General features: G+C 34.9%; 1 protein-coding gene across 1 annotated transcript; it reads right to left on the bottom strand.

Moving 5' to 3' along the window:
* Positions 1-456: 456 nt before the first annotated feature.
* LOTGIDRAFT_159897 (hypothetical protein) lies at positions 457-16334 on the bottom strand (the record flags this gene model as incomplete). Its single annotated transcript, XM_009054592.1, has 7 exons — positions 457-512; positions 581-784; positions 1546-2001; positions 13729-13881; positions 14889-14979; positions 15119-15197; positions 16273-16334. The coding sequence occupies 7 exons, from the start codon at positions 16332-16334 to the stop codon at positions 457-459; spliced, it is 1101 nt and encodes a 366-aa protein (XP_009052840.1).
* Between the last annotated feature and the right edge of the window lie 741 nt (positions 16335-17075).

The raw sequence follows: 17075 nt of genomic DNA, 5'->3' as shown, positions 1-17075 counted from the left end.
TGATTTAATGTTGATATTGCATGTTAAAAAACGTTTATTGTTCAATCTTTCATAAAATATACTGATACGTATGAATATTTGTATGATTTAACAATATTGGGTATTATACTGTACAGTATAATGAGTGAAACGTTTCGTGGCATGTTCATTCATCATGATTATCAGACAATTGTACATGACAATACAAAAAATCTTATGTTCGAGAAATACGTGTATACATAATGTTTAAAAAAAATTATATTACATTACGCTGAGATTTTGTACTTTTTCTCAAATGTATGTCATTTAGTAGAAATTTGAAGTGATGTATTTTAAATATTTTATGTATGAGTTGTATTACACTATCAGTAAAGAGCTGGGTGTGTTGTAAGTGCCCCTTGAATTGTATTGATTGGTTTCATCCACCGACGTTCCTGCATCGCTTCATATACCATACCTTGTACAGATTTTATTCGCCTAAATTTTATCAAGGCGAAGAATATCTAAAAATTTGGAAATCGTGGCCCAAGGTCCTGAAATAGTACAATCCAAAAGATATCATAATTGATGTTAGTTTTAGTCTCAAAAAATTCCTGCTTACCTTCAGTTGGTATTGGTCTGAATGGTTTCTTCAGTTCAGCCAGAGAGTGACTGCGTCTGTAAGGTGGTATCTGTCGGCCTTCTAATCCACTAGCGTCAACACTGATCCTTCTACCAGCACCTATACCAATACCAGCAACACTGGCCCGTACACCCTGTTCTCTCACCATCTCTTCTAGCTCTAGAGTCTCAGAGTCAGAGAAATCTGAAACGAAATTAGATAAAAATTTTAAAAAAAATTAGCAATGGACTATTTTGGAACTGGAGAAGTTCGTTTCTAAAACTTGATATTGCTATTTGCATTTTTTGGCCATTCATAGTTTTTATGGATCGGTTCGAAGACAAAAAACATGAACGAAAGATACTACTGCTGTGTGCCTCATGTTTCTGTTGGACATAGACTCGCCTTCGCCTCAAACAACTCTGATTGATTCGACCTTGATCATTTAATATAAAAAAGTTAAAAACCATCAGATTCCACCCTTCATTTTGCGCTTGTCAATTTAGCGAAGTAATTCATTTGACATTTGGCTCTTGAGGTAACTCGTTAAATCAAATATTGCGCAACGCCACGACAAATGGCATTAATCTGTTTCACAATGTGTAACGAAGTCAAAGACGGAGTAAACGAGTGTCCAATAAGTCTCTCACAAGAAGATGAGCAGATAAGCAGCTTAAATGCAGCTCTTGTGTGTCTCAGACAGCATTTATGCAAAGATCCGAAGATTGTCTTGCACTGGTGACATTAATGATTTTGAGTGGGCGTTAAACCCCTTCAACACAGCAGTGCATCTTCCGAGAACCCGATAATTTATAATTGTGCGCAACAAGCATTAAAGAAAACAAAATAATTTCGCTCTCAAAGCGAAAATAACTTTGATCCAGTTTTGTGTTGACCCCGGCGACAACTTGTTCTTGTCAACACTAACACAATAAATGCAAATACAATGAATATACTCTTCTTACCTGCGAATGAAACGTCCGTATCATCAAATCTACTTCCATCAGAACCTTTCCTACTACTTCTACTACTAGCTCCAGATCCACGTCGGTCGGACGGATCGGAAATTAACGATGTCCTCCGACTACAAATACTACTTCCAGAACCTCTCCGATCATAATCGGAACCATACGACGTTCGTCGACTACACAAACTACTTCCGGATCCTCTACGATCAATGTCCGATGAATATGACGTTCGTCTGCTACCACAACTACTTCCGGAACTTCTGCGCAAGTCCAGAGCTAATGCTCCTAGCATCACGTGATCTGAAGCAGATGCATAAGAAGTCCTCCTGCTTCCATAATCCACAAAAATTTGAGGAACAACAAATGGCGGCTCATCACGACTCCGCTTTCGAATTAAAGGTCCGAATATTAAATGTTTCTTTTCTTCTTTCTTTGGTTGTTTTTTACACTTTCCTGAAATTAGAAAACGAAAAAAAAAAATCTCAAGGAGAAATTCGACATCAATGATTATCATTGAACATCGCAATAAAAATGTACACTAATGTACCATAAACTAACTTGATAAACATAGACTTCGATAAAAAAAAACATTAATCTTTCAAATTTATCTTTAATATTTTCTCCGATGTTTAATATTACTTCTATTCTTGTATAGTTTCCACGCGAGCACTTGAACACGATGAAAGTGCTCTAAGGTCAAGGTCGCAACAGGTAAATTTTAATCCGGAAATTATAATTACCGATGATGGATGTCAGAGATGAAAACATGGCTGCCATGTCATTCATCTTGAAAATTCCTGTGATTCTGTCACCAGATACAATAACAACTGAAGAAACGTCTCATTTGAATATTCATGATTACTGAAGATTACCGGAGATTTACTGTCCTGTCTTTTTACATTCTCAACACAGAGGCTTTTTGCTTAGTTGTTATGGAGGTAGGATCACAGTCGATCATCATTAGATAACAATATAAGGCATTATGGATATATGTAAATACATGAACAATCGCCACAAGTTTGTGCACCTAAAGAGTTGATTGTAAGCACGTTTTATTACAGGATTTCTTTTCTTGCCTTTATGTTCTGAACTTAGAAGTTTCTTGTAAAAGCTTTTATAAATGAGGGATCATAAACGACCACCACGAATCCCTTTTTCACTCTGAACACAGACGTTTTTAAAATAAATGATCACAAAAAGATCACCATTAAATTACAAGCTGGGATACTGAGCAATTACAGAAAAGTACCGGATTTTCTATCTCCTTTATTTTTACATTCAGAGCACCGAGTTTCGCGTCAAGATTTTATACAGGAAAGAACACAGGCGATCACCATTATGATAGGGATGTAATGGCTGTTTGTAGATTGAAAAAATCACCCTGACATTTTACATTCTGATTATTGAGGATTCTTGTGAAATCTAGATAAAAAGCGCAATCACACACAATCACCATATAGATTGAAACTGGTTTGTCAAATACATCCGTCCCTTCTTATATCCATAACTAAGAAGTCTCTAATAAAGACAAAGAGAATAACACCGTTTTCTAAGCACAATTTGCACATAGATTAATTAGAACAAATAGTTTTCTAATATAGTTAATATATAGTGTAATAGTGGTAGTCAGATAGTCGTGATTTCATATTGTCGCAAGCAACAAACATTTACACAATGTAGCACGTTCTACCTAGTAGTTCCATTTAGTTCACCCGTTCAAAGGCACTGTATGACTCAAACCGTTCTTTACAGTTCAATCGAATAATTCTTACTGACGATAGAATCTATGGTTGTTTTTTTTTCGATTCCGTTATCACATATTGAATAATAGGCTGTAGTTAGCAGCCTAATTAGTCCTCAATTCGTCGCCTACTCAATTAAAATCTTATAAATCTATATTCGTTTAGAAAAAAAAATTATTGAACGCGATTACCGACTTGATCATTTGAATGGTTATTCTAAGGTGAGAATTTATTGTGGCAGCAAGTGGTTTAATAGTTCTGTAAAGACAGTTATTCTAGGTAATGTTTAAATTCTCGATTATATCGTGGTTTACCTAAGGATATTAAACGTATCATTGCATGAAATCCAGAATTCTGTATTAGCAAGAAGTCGTTTTCATATCCTTGCCTCATCTAAACCACGATTCCATGTGATAATGGTGGAAGCTGCATACGTGCCATTTACTCTTATTCATTCCATATGCCAGTAACTCAGATTGTTAAGTATCCCTTAGAAGACGATTGTCACCTATTTTAAGACCATCTATCAGAGGAAAAGACGACATCCGCTGTTTTTGATGTCGATAAATGAATCGATAAGCCGAGCTTGATAATTTATTTGACATTAGACTAAGCAGACTGATTTTAGTTATTCCCGCCTTTTTACTTCCAAAAATAAATATGGAGGATAGAATTCTTTTTTTCCAAATAATGAGGGTGTCAGTACTGGTAATTGGTTCGAGAAACAAGACTCTTTGTGTTTCCGTTTTCCATTTCAGTGACATTTTTTGAGATTTTATTAACAACAGGAATTTGAAAGGTTTCTAATGGAATTTAAATTAGGTACTTTACGAAATGTTTCAATACAAATTTTTGTTCATTTTATTCCGCCTTCTGTAGTCCTTGCTTTTTGTTTAAAACACAACGTTCATCATTGTATGTTATTATATGACTTCAATATCATTGCAGAAAACATAATTGTGTTTAAATATCAATTTGCCTCTTTGGCCAAATTTAAAAAAATTAATAATTATAATGTTTAAGTGATACATATAAAAACAATTGTCAATACTCTTTGGGGAAATTCATATTTGTAAAAGATTGTCTTAGAGTTTCCGTTTTCGTGTTTCGTTAACGTTAAATTGTGTTTTTCTAATTATATAATTTCACATCTTATAGGACTGCGTGTTTCCTCTCAAATACAAACCAATCAGCTCTGAAGATATTGATTAACAAAGAATCCATGCTCTGTTTGAAAATGATTTCTAAAGAGTCAACGCCGAGTTAGATGCTTATAACGCTAAGTTTGATGCTGATAACACCAAGTATGTTGCTGATAACTGACAACCCAAAGTAAGATGCTGATTACTTCGAGTTTGATGCTGATAACACCAAGAATGTTGCTGATAACTCATTGTTTGATGCTAATAACGCCAAATCTGGTGCTGACAACTCAAAGTAAGATGCTGATTACTTCGAGTTTTATGCTAAGAACGCCACGTTTGGTGCTGATGATTTCATTTTAATGCATATGTACTTAAGCGAGAACGATATTCATTACAATCATACCACGAGGCCAGCAGTCTGAATTGTGATCAAATGTCCCAAGGTTTATCAGAACTCGTCTTAATAAGAAGGTTGGCGATATAAATATACCACCGTGAAAATAGACACTACCATTACTTTGAAGACGAGAGTTTAAACGGCCACAGGTCTTAAAGTTGGCAGACTGATTTAACTAGCATGGAAATCAAATAATTCTTTGAATGTGAACAACACGATGAGACATTTTATCTTTTATTTATCACGAAAGTATTCATTTCTCGTTGTGATGTTCAATATCTAAGACTCCGTTTATAGGTTTGTTACTATTAGGTCTATAGCTATTATCCATTATTCTGCTCGGGTTTATGCTTCTCTTATATCGTTCGGATTAAACTTGAACGTAAAGCTACGGTTTGTTGATGTTAAGGATCCCTTAACGGTTGGAAATCGTAAAGGCTACGTAGCTGTGATAACATTATTTCCCTTGTCGCACACTACGTTGGTTTATTTGTCTTGTAGTTTCGGAGATTGTAACGTTATTTGTTATGGTACGTACTAACGTCCAAGAAACTGTACGAAATGACTTGGACGTTGTACGAAACGACTTGAAGTGTTCGTTTCAAGAAACAATCAGTATGGTTACTTAATTTCGTTGTTTTATTTGTGTGTCCCGCCAATCAGCCACAATGAAACATGACGCTGACTATGTTCAATAATCTATCATATAATAATCTGGTCAATGACAGTCAGTGAATGGCCTGTATTAACCTGATCTAAATCATGTTTAATTAGGAATATAATCTCTTGGAATTATTAATAACCTTATGTCTGATAAATAACTTGTTTAGTTTAATTATACACGTCGTAACTTCGTAACAGTCTTTATAAATGGTATAAACGTGATATGCTCAATTTTAAGAAGTTCAACAACTTTTCGTCTGAAGAAAAACTTTTTCAATTTTTCGTGATGTACTTCGAAGCATTCAAAACAGTAGGACTACTCTAGCACCAAATTTTCGGTTAGTTGTTACTCTAACCGTTGAACAGTCAAAACCTAACTTTAAGGAGTTCAAGAACTGATCGCCTGAACAAAAACGTTTTCAACTTTCTGTTATGTATTTCGTTGAACAATCAGAGATTAACATCACACAGTTGAAAAACAGAACGTCTGAATAAAAACCCTTGTTCGATTCAAGATGCAATTGAAAAGCGACCTATGTTATTCGAAACAGTTACTCAAAATAGCATTATAACAATTGTTTATATAAAGTATACTATTAAACCAATTAGTTTATTAGATTCACCACCTACATGGATGCACTGTAGACATTTTATGTGTATAAAAGGAATTATTGATGGTATAACTACAACAATAGCTAATTGGTGATGCAAACCTGTTTACTTTAATTTCAATAATAACTTAATTACCGTTAAAGGTACTCTCCCAATACGGAAATTGATAAAATGAAAATATAAAACAGAACTCCAAATTATTAATAAAAGCCGTGCCAGAATATTCGTGTATGATCCAGCGAGGTAGGCGTGGCTTGAAGCCCGTGATATTTATGTAATATTTTTAACTTTATATTTATACTAAAGTATTCCGTCTTGGTTTTCAGGATCAGTGTTTATCTAATGTGGATTCTGAATCAGACTGTGTACATTGAGCTATTTTCTGCACCGGAAGCAGTTTAAGGAACCGGAAACGAGCATTGTGTTTACGATGTTACCGGAAGTTAAAGACTTGAAAAATCGATCATACCAGACAAACGAGGAATAAAGAAATAAAATGTAATTGTTCAACCATGTTTTAAGAAGATAGATTGATATATAATGGGGGTTTTTAATGAACGTATGAAGGTTATTAAAATAAAAGAATATTGAATATAATAGATGATTTTGTAAGACATTATCATTCAAATACGACGATATTTCGATTACATCAGTTGAATTCGATTAACGAAAATGGGGTTTTAAAATTAATGAATTACTGTTTTGAATATAAAATTACTGAGAAGCACATATAGTTGTAATTTTGGTCTTTATCTGATTATCTATATCAGTGGTTCCAACCTCTTTCAGCCTTCACAACCCTTCAGCAATCACCTGGACCTTTCACACCAGAAATTTGTTTCATCCACATTTCCAGCATGTGATGATGTGAGATGCTCTTTCAATTCAAAATAAATTCTTCTACTACACCAGGTGGCCACACCCCTGACACCCTAGTCCGACACCCCAGGGGATGAAAACACCCTAGGTTTAGAACCAGGGATCTATATTATTGATTTTGTAGGCCATTCCGATTCTATTTTAAGGTTTTATGATGATGTTTTATTTCAATTAACACATTATATGATACAAATCTTTTATCGTAATGTAAACAGATAAGTTATTGTTTTGATCAGTGTTCTTTTCCAATGCCATGGGTCTTTAATAGTCGGAATTTTACTCGAAGCGTATTTCAACTATTTAACTAAAGATCTATGACACTGTCATCTGTCAAAGACAAACAGGACTTAACGTTCCACATATCGAAGAGACAATTTGTTATTAACTTCACATTTTCAACTAAACTTCTTACACTTACTTCATACAGAAATTAAAATGCTAATTAACTAAAATGACCACTGAAAGAGACCGGTGTGCCATTTGGGGAGGGGGGATGATTTGAGTCTTGGATATGTATATGTAAATAGTCTTCAGAAGAACTAGAAATGTACGAAAATGTACTACAAATTCCCGTGTCTGAGACTAAAGTATGAGTGGTGAATATAAAAGCCTACCTATCCCTTAATGATTAGCCGGGTAGATGACTGATGAAATAATGCATGTTGTATTGACATATCAAATCCGTATCGTCGCCTTAATGTACTTAGTTCCCTAAATATTCGAGAAAGTTCAAACAAAATCCTGAATGATCTCTTGTCAAAATATAATTTAATTCAATTTCTAACAGTTGAGACTAATTACCGAGCTCAGGACGTTTCCATTTTATGTGTTAAGCCAGAGGGATGGGGGATTGGGGGGGGGGGGGCCTTCACTCTCTTGGCCCCCCCTGTAGTTACGGGCCCGGTATTACTAAACTACACTGTATGTAGATAGTTGATGCAATTACGATAAACATTCGACATTCACCGAAGGCCTACCTCATTAGAACATGTGGATTTTTAGGTGGATTAGATGTATGTACATTAGCTGATATAGGCAATTAAACATCCATCTATATTTGCCATTTAATTAACCGGTAAGCTATTGTGACATATTTTATCTCTAATCCTGGCTCAGCTGTTTGTTGAGGTACGTCATGACAATGAGACAGGACTAATCCCCATTGTCCTCAGTGTCAATGACTTGATTCAGTCTATTGTATTCAAATTAACCACAAGGTGAGTATATTGATGAGATTGTCGCGTGACGTATTAGTTTGACAACACCCCGTGCTTAATAGAGAAAGTTGACGCCACCGCCATGTTTTGGCGCCAATTGCCATCAATCTCGTCTGCTGTGGATATTGAACAAGAGACCGGAAGCCGAAGTGGTAAATATCCGTATTTGGACCCATCAAATTGATTTATGGGATAAATATTGGATCTATTTAAAACGGAGAATAGAGAATTCCGATTTGATTGATGCAATGAATGGAAAGAAAAGAACGACAATTCTAAGGGACTTGAAGGATTTCCGTTTGTCTGATTATAAATCCCTTCATTACTCTATATGTTGGTAATTATCAGCCAATTAAATGTCAAGGTTGACTATAAGTGGTAACTGTAACTGTTTTAAAAGAGTATCGGTAATCTATACTGCTTGATAATCTTTAGTGTAATCCCAAGGGACGTTAAAGACTATTTACGTACATGTATTTTAATTATGGATCGAGTTTGTTGCCACCGAAGATGTCCATTAACTGAGCTCCACCGAATTTAATACAAAATAAATTGTAGGCTTTTTACAACCCTAATAGTTATGTAGATCACGTGTATTGTTATAAGCTATCATATTTTCGCTTACCATAATGAAAACTAGAATAAACGGATAATTCACTATTAGTACTTGCATTTAGCGGTGCTCCAATTAATGATATGGTCTGAAATCGAAATAGTTTCTCTACTTTTACAAATCAGCCGCAATAGCTCATTTTTAATAAACAGATACAGTTCCTGCAAATCCTAATGTCCTTATGCTATTTTTATGTTCGGTCACAAACTAATCCCTAGCCTTGAAAAACCATAAAATATAATATACCAAGCCTCATTAAAATCTATATGGAACCCTACAGTATGAACTAAGTAAACTTTGAACGTGTCTTGAATTAAGTTCCATAAAAAGCTACGAATCGTCGACTATCATTGGAAGCTCCAGTTCTCTATGAACTGATTAAAGTCTGTTAGGTGAATACTAATAATCACACTATATCGGTTTAAATTGGGTTGCTTTAAGAATACCTTTTGTACTTTAGTAAAGATGTGTCTGAAACAAGTATATAAACAATTCAAGTGAACCGTCTACTGAAGGCGTCAAAACAACTGAATCGCTCGCTGTCTTCACTATTAGTTTTAAATGGATATCATAGAATAAGACGTAAATCGGTAATTGATTGGATCATTACAATGCAATTAGGATCCATGTTACAATAAAACTCATTATATTATGAAACATTACAGTACTTTGCATCAAAGCCGTTTTCATGATTACAATTGACCAATTAAATAAGGTTAAGACTATGGTCAAGAGATATTTTAATGGGCCAGCTGATATAATTTGTTATCCTTGTCACAATACTCTAGTTTCCACTCCTTACTATTACCCCTTCGTATCTGTTTTTCATTCAACCAAAAAAAATAAGACAATCACGAAACTTCATTATAATTGAGTCGAAATCGTCTGTAAATCAGGTTACTGTAAAATATTTGAAAATGAAATCCATGTCACGTCGACTGCAATAACAAGTCGAAATGGAAATCCCAAATGGAATGAATGTATTGTGTTTGTTCTCAATATGCACAATCAATGACTGACGAATAAAATTGATGAAATTGACATTTAGCCTAGTGTAAATCAATCAGAATGAAAAGGAATATCGATCTGTATTGTTATATCGTATCGATATCTCATTATTTCACTATAAATATCGGTATATAGCCCTGTACCATGACGTGATATAGCCCTTAATTATTCTCAAATAAACCATATCTTTTCTCTAACTATATACTGATAAATAATACTTAGAATCAATTTTCTCAAGTCGTTTGCTTCCTCCTTCTTATCTTCTCTCGTTCCTTCTTGTTTGAACACTACTTCATTCATTTAATAGAAGAGGAAGGCTTGGAGAACATGCTCCTTTATGTAGCAATTTAGAGATATTATTCGTACAATTAGCAAACGAACAATCCCGCGTGTTAAAGAATGCACACCATCCTATTTAGACTTAATGGAAAACGTGCTATTTTCTTAGTTAGAAAGTCACAGTTGTCACAAACCGGAAGCTGTAAACAGGATAAAAGAAATAGTTCCAAGAATCTGGTATCGTACCGCGGAGTAATTACCATTATTTCCTTTAATGACAACGAAATAACCCCAATTTACCGCCTCTTTACATCCGCACTGTCTTCAGCCATTACAATTTGTAAAGTTCATGACTCCCCGGGGCTGATCCCTAGCTTAAATGGCGGACAAATGTCATTTTATAATTGTTTTGATGTTCCATGTATTCAAGCTTAGATGACATTAATTAACAGAATTAAGAGTTTATATTCCTGTAATTTTGCATCTTTCTTATCGATCACGCTCTTGACTGTGGACAAATTGTATAGGTCAACAATTCAACTACATTGGAATGAACTCAACCTCCAAAGTATAAACAGACATCTGGACAACAAAATAATATTACACTTTCTAACGTTAGGTAACTCATTTTCAGCAATATCAAAACAATGTGTATGACTGAAACCACACCCCAATAAGCTCAAACTCGTTGAGGCAATTCAATTACAATCGTTTATCTTTCATAAAATTCATAATGCTCTGAACTATTAACTGATCTAAACCAATTATTTCTGTATAATCAGCCGAAAAAACTTTCAGCAATTTTCCAAACCTATTTAGGCAATTCAGACATTTTCAATTCCCAACTGTCATTTTGCCGACTATGATGATTTTTTGCTTCTTCCAGGCATCTCTGTTAGAAGATTCGTCTTCCTAACTCATAACTCGCTTTCAATTCAAATGACGCTTAGAAAGAGTAAATTATATTGAAAAAGTATCTGAAGATTACAATAATTTGTTACACTAATGCTGTAAATCAACGCGGACCTGGCTGTAAGCATATCTTCCAATTACATCTTTACTGACAACTGATGTCCTCCAGGCGTTGTTAAATATAATCCCGTCTGTATAAAATATGCTTGTAACATGTCGATATATAATTTGAAATTCAACCCAGGTAATTAACAAGAATTATGTTGGCGCGGACCTGAAAGTAAGCACTATTATTATTTAGTCCGCGGTGAGAACAAAATGGTTCATCGTAAATCATACATATAAGGGTAGTGTTTTCGCGTTTATGACTGAACGAAAGAGAAAAGGTTCTCAAAGGAAGATTAATTCAATGGAACTAGACATTTTCAAGCTTTTTATGCATGTTAGAAATCCTCTCAATTAACTGCAAAATATAGGTTTGCTCATTTTGTAACGCATATAGTCTTATCCTCTGATTTGGTCTAAAGGACTCTATATTTATAATAAACTTGCTTAAATCGAGCACGACTTCAAAAATCACACTTCCATATTAAGTAATTATTCACAGCAACCACCAAAACAGATGATGGTACACAAGTGTCATGTTTGAAGTAAATGTCAATAATTTGATCTTAAGAGATTTATAGAAACAGGAACCTATTAACATTAGTGATTTACTTGTCAACCATTCTAGCAACTCTAACAACCGTAAAGGTTCTCTTGGGATCTCAGTATATAGATTTTCACACAATTGAACTCTTAAAGACTGGCGTGCCTTTTATCGAGAAATTAGGAACAAAGCAGTTTCTTCGTGGTCAACTTAGCACCTATCAATAATGTCCCCCAAAGTTTGTCTAAATGGTCAATAAGAGGGTCAAAATGGCCCTTGGAAAATGGCACCAGGCACCACACTTTCTCCACACTGATGAGTAACATTGTTAAAGGGTTTAGATGAAGCCAGTGGCTCAACTACCACAAGGACTGGTTGAACCAAGTCCACGGGCCCCCATTCCTGATGGGACGCACCCCAGAACAAAATGCAAGAGAGCATACAGTAAGTTTTAAAGATTTCCCGGGACAGGAGCCCAAACCCACTTCAAAGTCCAAGTCCAAGTCCATTTAGGCTCCACTTATCTAGTTGAACCACTGGATGAAGCCTTTTCACAACCGGAAGCTGTTTATATTTCGCACCAACACCAAATGGAGAGATAATCCACAGCAATACAGCAGTGAAAACTCAACCTTGTAGTCGTGTTAATAGATATTTAAATAGTGGTGTAAAATGAAATATGAGTACAAAAAGAAAGCTTATCTGATCTGATGACCATCTTAAAGAGTGTTAAATTTGAATACTCATTATAGTCACGAAATGTTTCAGACCTAGACTTGACATTTGTATACAATAGTTATAAATTAGACTCATGACCATCTTCACAATGTCAAGCTATAACGAACGTCGTCTTATACCTTGACTAAAATATTCACCTTTCTTGTATCAGGAAAGGCAACGATTTGATTGGACTGTACCTCACAGACTACAGCCAATCAGAGCTATCGACTTATACAATAGTCATAAATTAGACTCATGACCATCTTCACAATGTCAAGCTATTACGAACGTCGTCTTATACCTTGACTAAAATATCCACCTTTCTTGTATCAGGAAAGTCAATAATTTGGCCTCACCGACTACAGCCAATTAGAGCTATCGGCGTATGGTTTACAGACTTTCTGTCCGGCCTCTGATATGTTGTATTCGTTAACGTACAATCCAATCAAATCGCTACAGGAACAAACTTGACCATTGTAGTCAAGGTATAAGACAAGACGACGTTCGAAATATCTTGACATTGTGAAAATGACTCGTGGCATACCGAAGGTCATAGCTTCAGGGAGATCTTTTAGTTCGTCAGATCAAATATTTAACGGAAATGTGATTCAACTTGACTCCAACTTAATAGTAGTCTTTAAGTATAATTACTATTTACGTTCAGTATGATTAGAAGGTGAACATTGTCAGGTCACTCCCAAAGGGAACATCGAGTGCTTCTGTCATTTAATGTGACAATTGCTAGTTTTGGCCAGTAATTATTAATCAGATACTTAACCTCGGGGTAGTGGGGGTGGCGAAGTGATCACATTTAATATTGTGGCTGTCTACTTTTACTCAAGTAAAAAATGTCCAAAAATTGATATGAAATTCTAATTACAAATAGGAATTAATGACTTCATGAACTGGAAATAAATTATGTCATGTAAAGTGTTGTTAAAACTGTCTATCAAAAAAGAGTATTCCAAGTTCTCAAGTTAACAAAATAACAAGATACCTCGGATGTAGTAATGTAGAATCGTTCCTGACCTTGACTCCAGGGAGCGGTCTCGTTAAGTTATTGACAATGGTTTCAAGAGGAAAGCACTTAGCATCCCAACGAAAGAAACAACCTAGAATCCAATTAAAATATATCCCAGAGCCCCATCTGGTTAATATGATAATTATAATTTTATATCAGACTGATATTAATGAGAGAATTACGCCATCAACATGCCTCATCGTCTTGCCCACGTATTGTTGTTATTCAGTCAGAGATATAATCAGGTTAAGTTATTCCGGATTCCTGACGGCCATGATTTGTCTAGACTTAAAAATTTCTCCATAACAAAAACAAGAACTTACCGTATAATTTTCGTAAAACCTTTTTAATACTTTTATCCCAAAATGTTCTTGATCGACATGACGGGAAACGCCAACATAAAATGGCGACGACTGTTGCTAGGATAACGACTGTGACAGCACCAGTTATGATTCCCGCCACTTCTGCAGGCGGAACTGAAAATAGAGAAGTTATTAATTTGAAATGAGACGAAAAGGAAGACATCTCATATTCCAAACCCAATAAGATGACATGTGGTGGGGATAATATGAGAAACAATGAGCCCACATGACTTCGTGATGATCATCTTGCAGTAATCTATTGATTTAAGTTAAGGTGGGAACGAAAGGTACTTTTGAAGGAAGAGCGTCGAGAGTTGGTATTGGTTTAAGCTAAAATCGTGTCTCGGTCTCGAGATTGTTGGTTTTAAAAATGACATCCATGTAATGAATATGCTTTTGAGAATGATAATTATGGAAATAAAAAGTTGAAACGGTAGATAATACTTTATCCCTTACATATAAAACACAAAGTAAGATGTTCATTTGTTTATTCAGAATTCGAGGTGATACTGTGCCATTATCAGATTATATAGAATTATTGTGGATAAAATATTTTCTTTAATTATGAAATTTAACGCTCGCCATACTTTTAGTGTCCTGAAATACCTTAACAGTGGATAAAGATGCGAAAATGGATTAATTCTTTGTGCTTTCCGGCGCTCTGTCTATACCCTAGTAGCACTGGTACCATTCAAAAAAATTGGTCGACGTAACCTTTAAAGAAAGATTAATCCGTTCATACATTGTCTGTTTCACGTGTTACAAGAGAGAGAAAGAGAGCTGGTGAAATAAACTGTAGCCGCAAACAAACATGACTTCTTTTTTAAGCAGCAGTGCATGGGCAAAGGGTTCATGTCTTGCCCAAAATATATATCACATATGCGCAGGGGGTAACCCTTAAATCATTGTAGTGGACGTCTAAGAGAGAAAATCGGTCCATAGAATAATCGGCATCAATTATATCGTCAGTGGGCTCCAGGATACCAAAATTGAACTTTGGTACCCATATTGCAAAAGGTAGGTTCACAAGATTTGGTACAAATCTGGTAATAACTCTACAGTTGGTAGTTCTTGAATCTATGATTCATGAAATGGATGTACCTGTTGGGGGCAAGACAAACCCTCATTAATAATTGGCAATTCTTCATTCGCAAGTGTATAGTGTTTGAGTACAACACTTTCAAAATGGATTGCCAATAACCTATTATGCCTCTAGAAAATAACGGTGCCTTATTTATAAGCTATGATGTAATTAAGCTCTAGAAGAATAGTCTTTCTTTAGACACAACGCGATCTGTTATTACATTGTTTGTCAATTACTGGTATTAGGTAAAACACATCAACCACTTACAGTGTTAACACCACGTGTTTTCTTGGTACTAATGATGCCAATTATAGTAGCTATGTTTTTGTTATGAAAGAAAGTTTTTCTACGTAAGATGACAATGAACTGTTAATGTCATTGTTTTTCATCATTGACAAGGTTGGCGTGATTCTTTACATTGGAAGAGCTCTTAGTCTTAGAGTTGAAGTCTGAACATCTATTACGGAACAAAACTATTCAGACCAGACATTTCTAGTAGAAAAGGAGACGGATAGTTCTGCTATGCTATGACTGGGTAAACAAACTGAACAATAGTCCGAAATATCTTTTCCTTTTCCAGATAGATTCCTCCGATAGTTGTCGGCTGGAGAAGACCAGTTTCAAAATAGCTATCAGAGGCTTGGAATAGAGGCACATGTTTCGGTTTTACTGAACATATGCACTTTTAATTATTTGACTTAACTTTAAAAATAACTTAGAAAGAAAGGTTGTAATCTGAAGTCAAATTTACACGAAAATAAATCCTCAAAGCCTCTGGGCATGTTAAAGATTCAATTAGAAACATTCACTTATAGAGGTTTTGGATAACTTGGGTACATATTGTTTAAGATTACACTATTGAGCGGATTTAAATGTGATTGATAACCCGTTTTCATCAATATTTTTATATTTATTTTTAAATATTCGTCGTAGTGTATATGTTGGAATACTGTAATTAAATATAATTAGGCTTATTGTATTTAAGAAGGTTGGGTTTAATTGAGGTGGATGTTTAATGATGTTACACCAATTTATGTCAGCATTGAGTATCTCAAGATACTGTGGCTTTGGGAGAATCAAAACCTCCTTTCCCCGAAACCTAATATCATCAAATCGATTGCGAGATAAAATATTGAGAGACATAGATCTTGGGGCTATTATACTATTAGATTATAATACATGTACATCAATTAAACCATTTGTTTTTCCAGAAGTTTCATCTGCAACTCTTCAAGTTCTTTTAATTTTTCTTCCAATAACTTCAATATGTTGTTATTTGTGTACTCTTCTGATGTGGGCAATTCTTATAAATTTAAAAAAAAATAGCAAAACATTTTGTTAAGTCTGAAGGGCTTCCTGTTGTTGAATTTAAAACGTCAATAATTTATGCACAACAATTTGCCACTTCCCTGTCACCTCACCGGACTGCAGGATTGATAATATGATTGTAATCTGGTAGATCAACGAAAACATATTTTGGCATGTCACTATACTCAATGAATCAAATGCGATTCCCTATTTTTGCTTTGGTTCGGTGAATGTAAGACAATTGTGGTCATCTGGTAGAAAGATGACCACATATTTTGGTTAGTCTTCTATATTAAATGAATAATTGTTTGCGCTTCATATTTCGCTGCTTGCGATCTGTTTTTCATCGTTTGCGCCTTGATCGCGCTTGTATGCTCTTGTTTGATCTTGTTTGCGCTTTTTAATCAGATCCATATTGTATGTCTTGATCTATTTTTGGTTTCAGATGAACGCAGCTAAATGTAAATCAACATAAATTTATTCATAGGAAAGTCCTAGATTGTCATTGATGGTTTAGTATTCTTTAATCTTCTTTCCTATATATGATGTTATTGTACTTTTTGCAATTCAATCGACAGCTTATTATTACCTTGTAAAAAAGGCACAATGTTCCAATAATTTGAGTACACTATCATTTAAGTGGAGTAAATACCAGCTAGTTCAAGTCATTTCAGTTCCATATTGTTAGAATCTAAAAACTGAACGATGTAATAATCATCTCCTAACGACCTGTTTCTATTTATAGCCCGAAGTAAACAGAAAACAATTCCTTCTCATTCTCCACTAATTGTCTCCCGTCCACAAGCTGATGACGTAATTTATCAGCTAATTTGTGTTCGACAAAATACCAATCATCCAACGTGGCGGCTTTACTGTGATATAATAGATCTAGTAATGAGCCATTGACAGTCTCTGT

This window comes from Lottia gigantea (genome assembly GCF_000327385.1).
Source record: "Lottia gigantea unplaced genomic scaffold LOTGIsca_22, whole genome shotgun sequence".
NCBI lineage: Eukaryota > Metazoa > Mollusca > Gastropoda > Lottiidae > Lottia > Lottia gigantea.
Note: the sequence above shows the minus strand (reverse complement) of the source record. Positions and strands in the feature narration are given on the sequence as shown.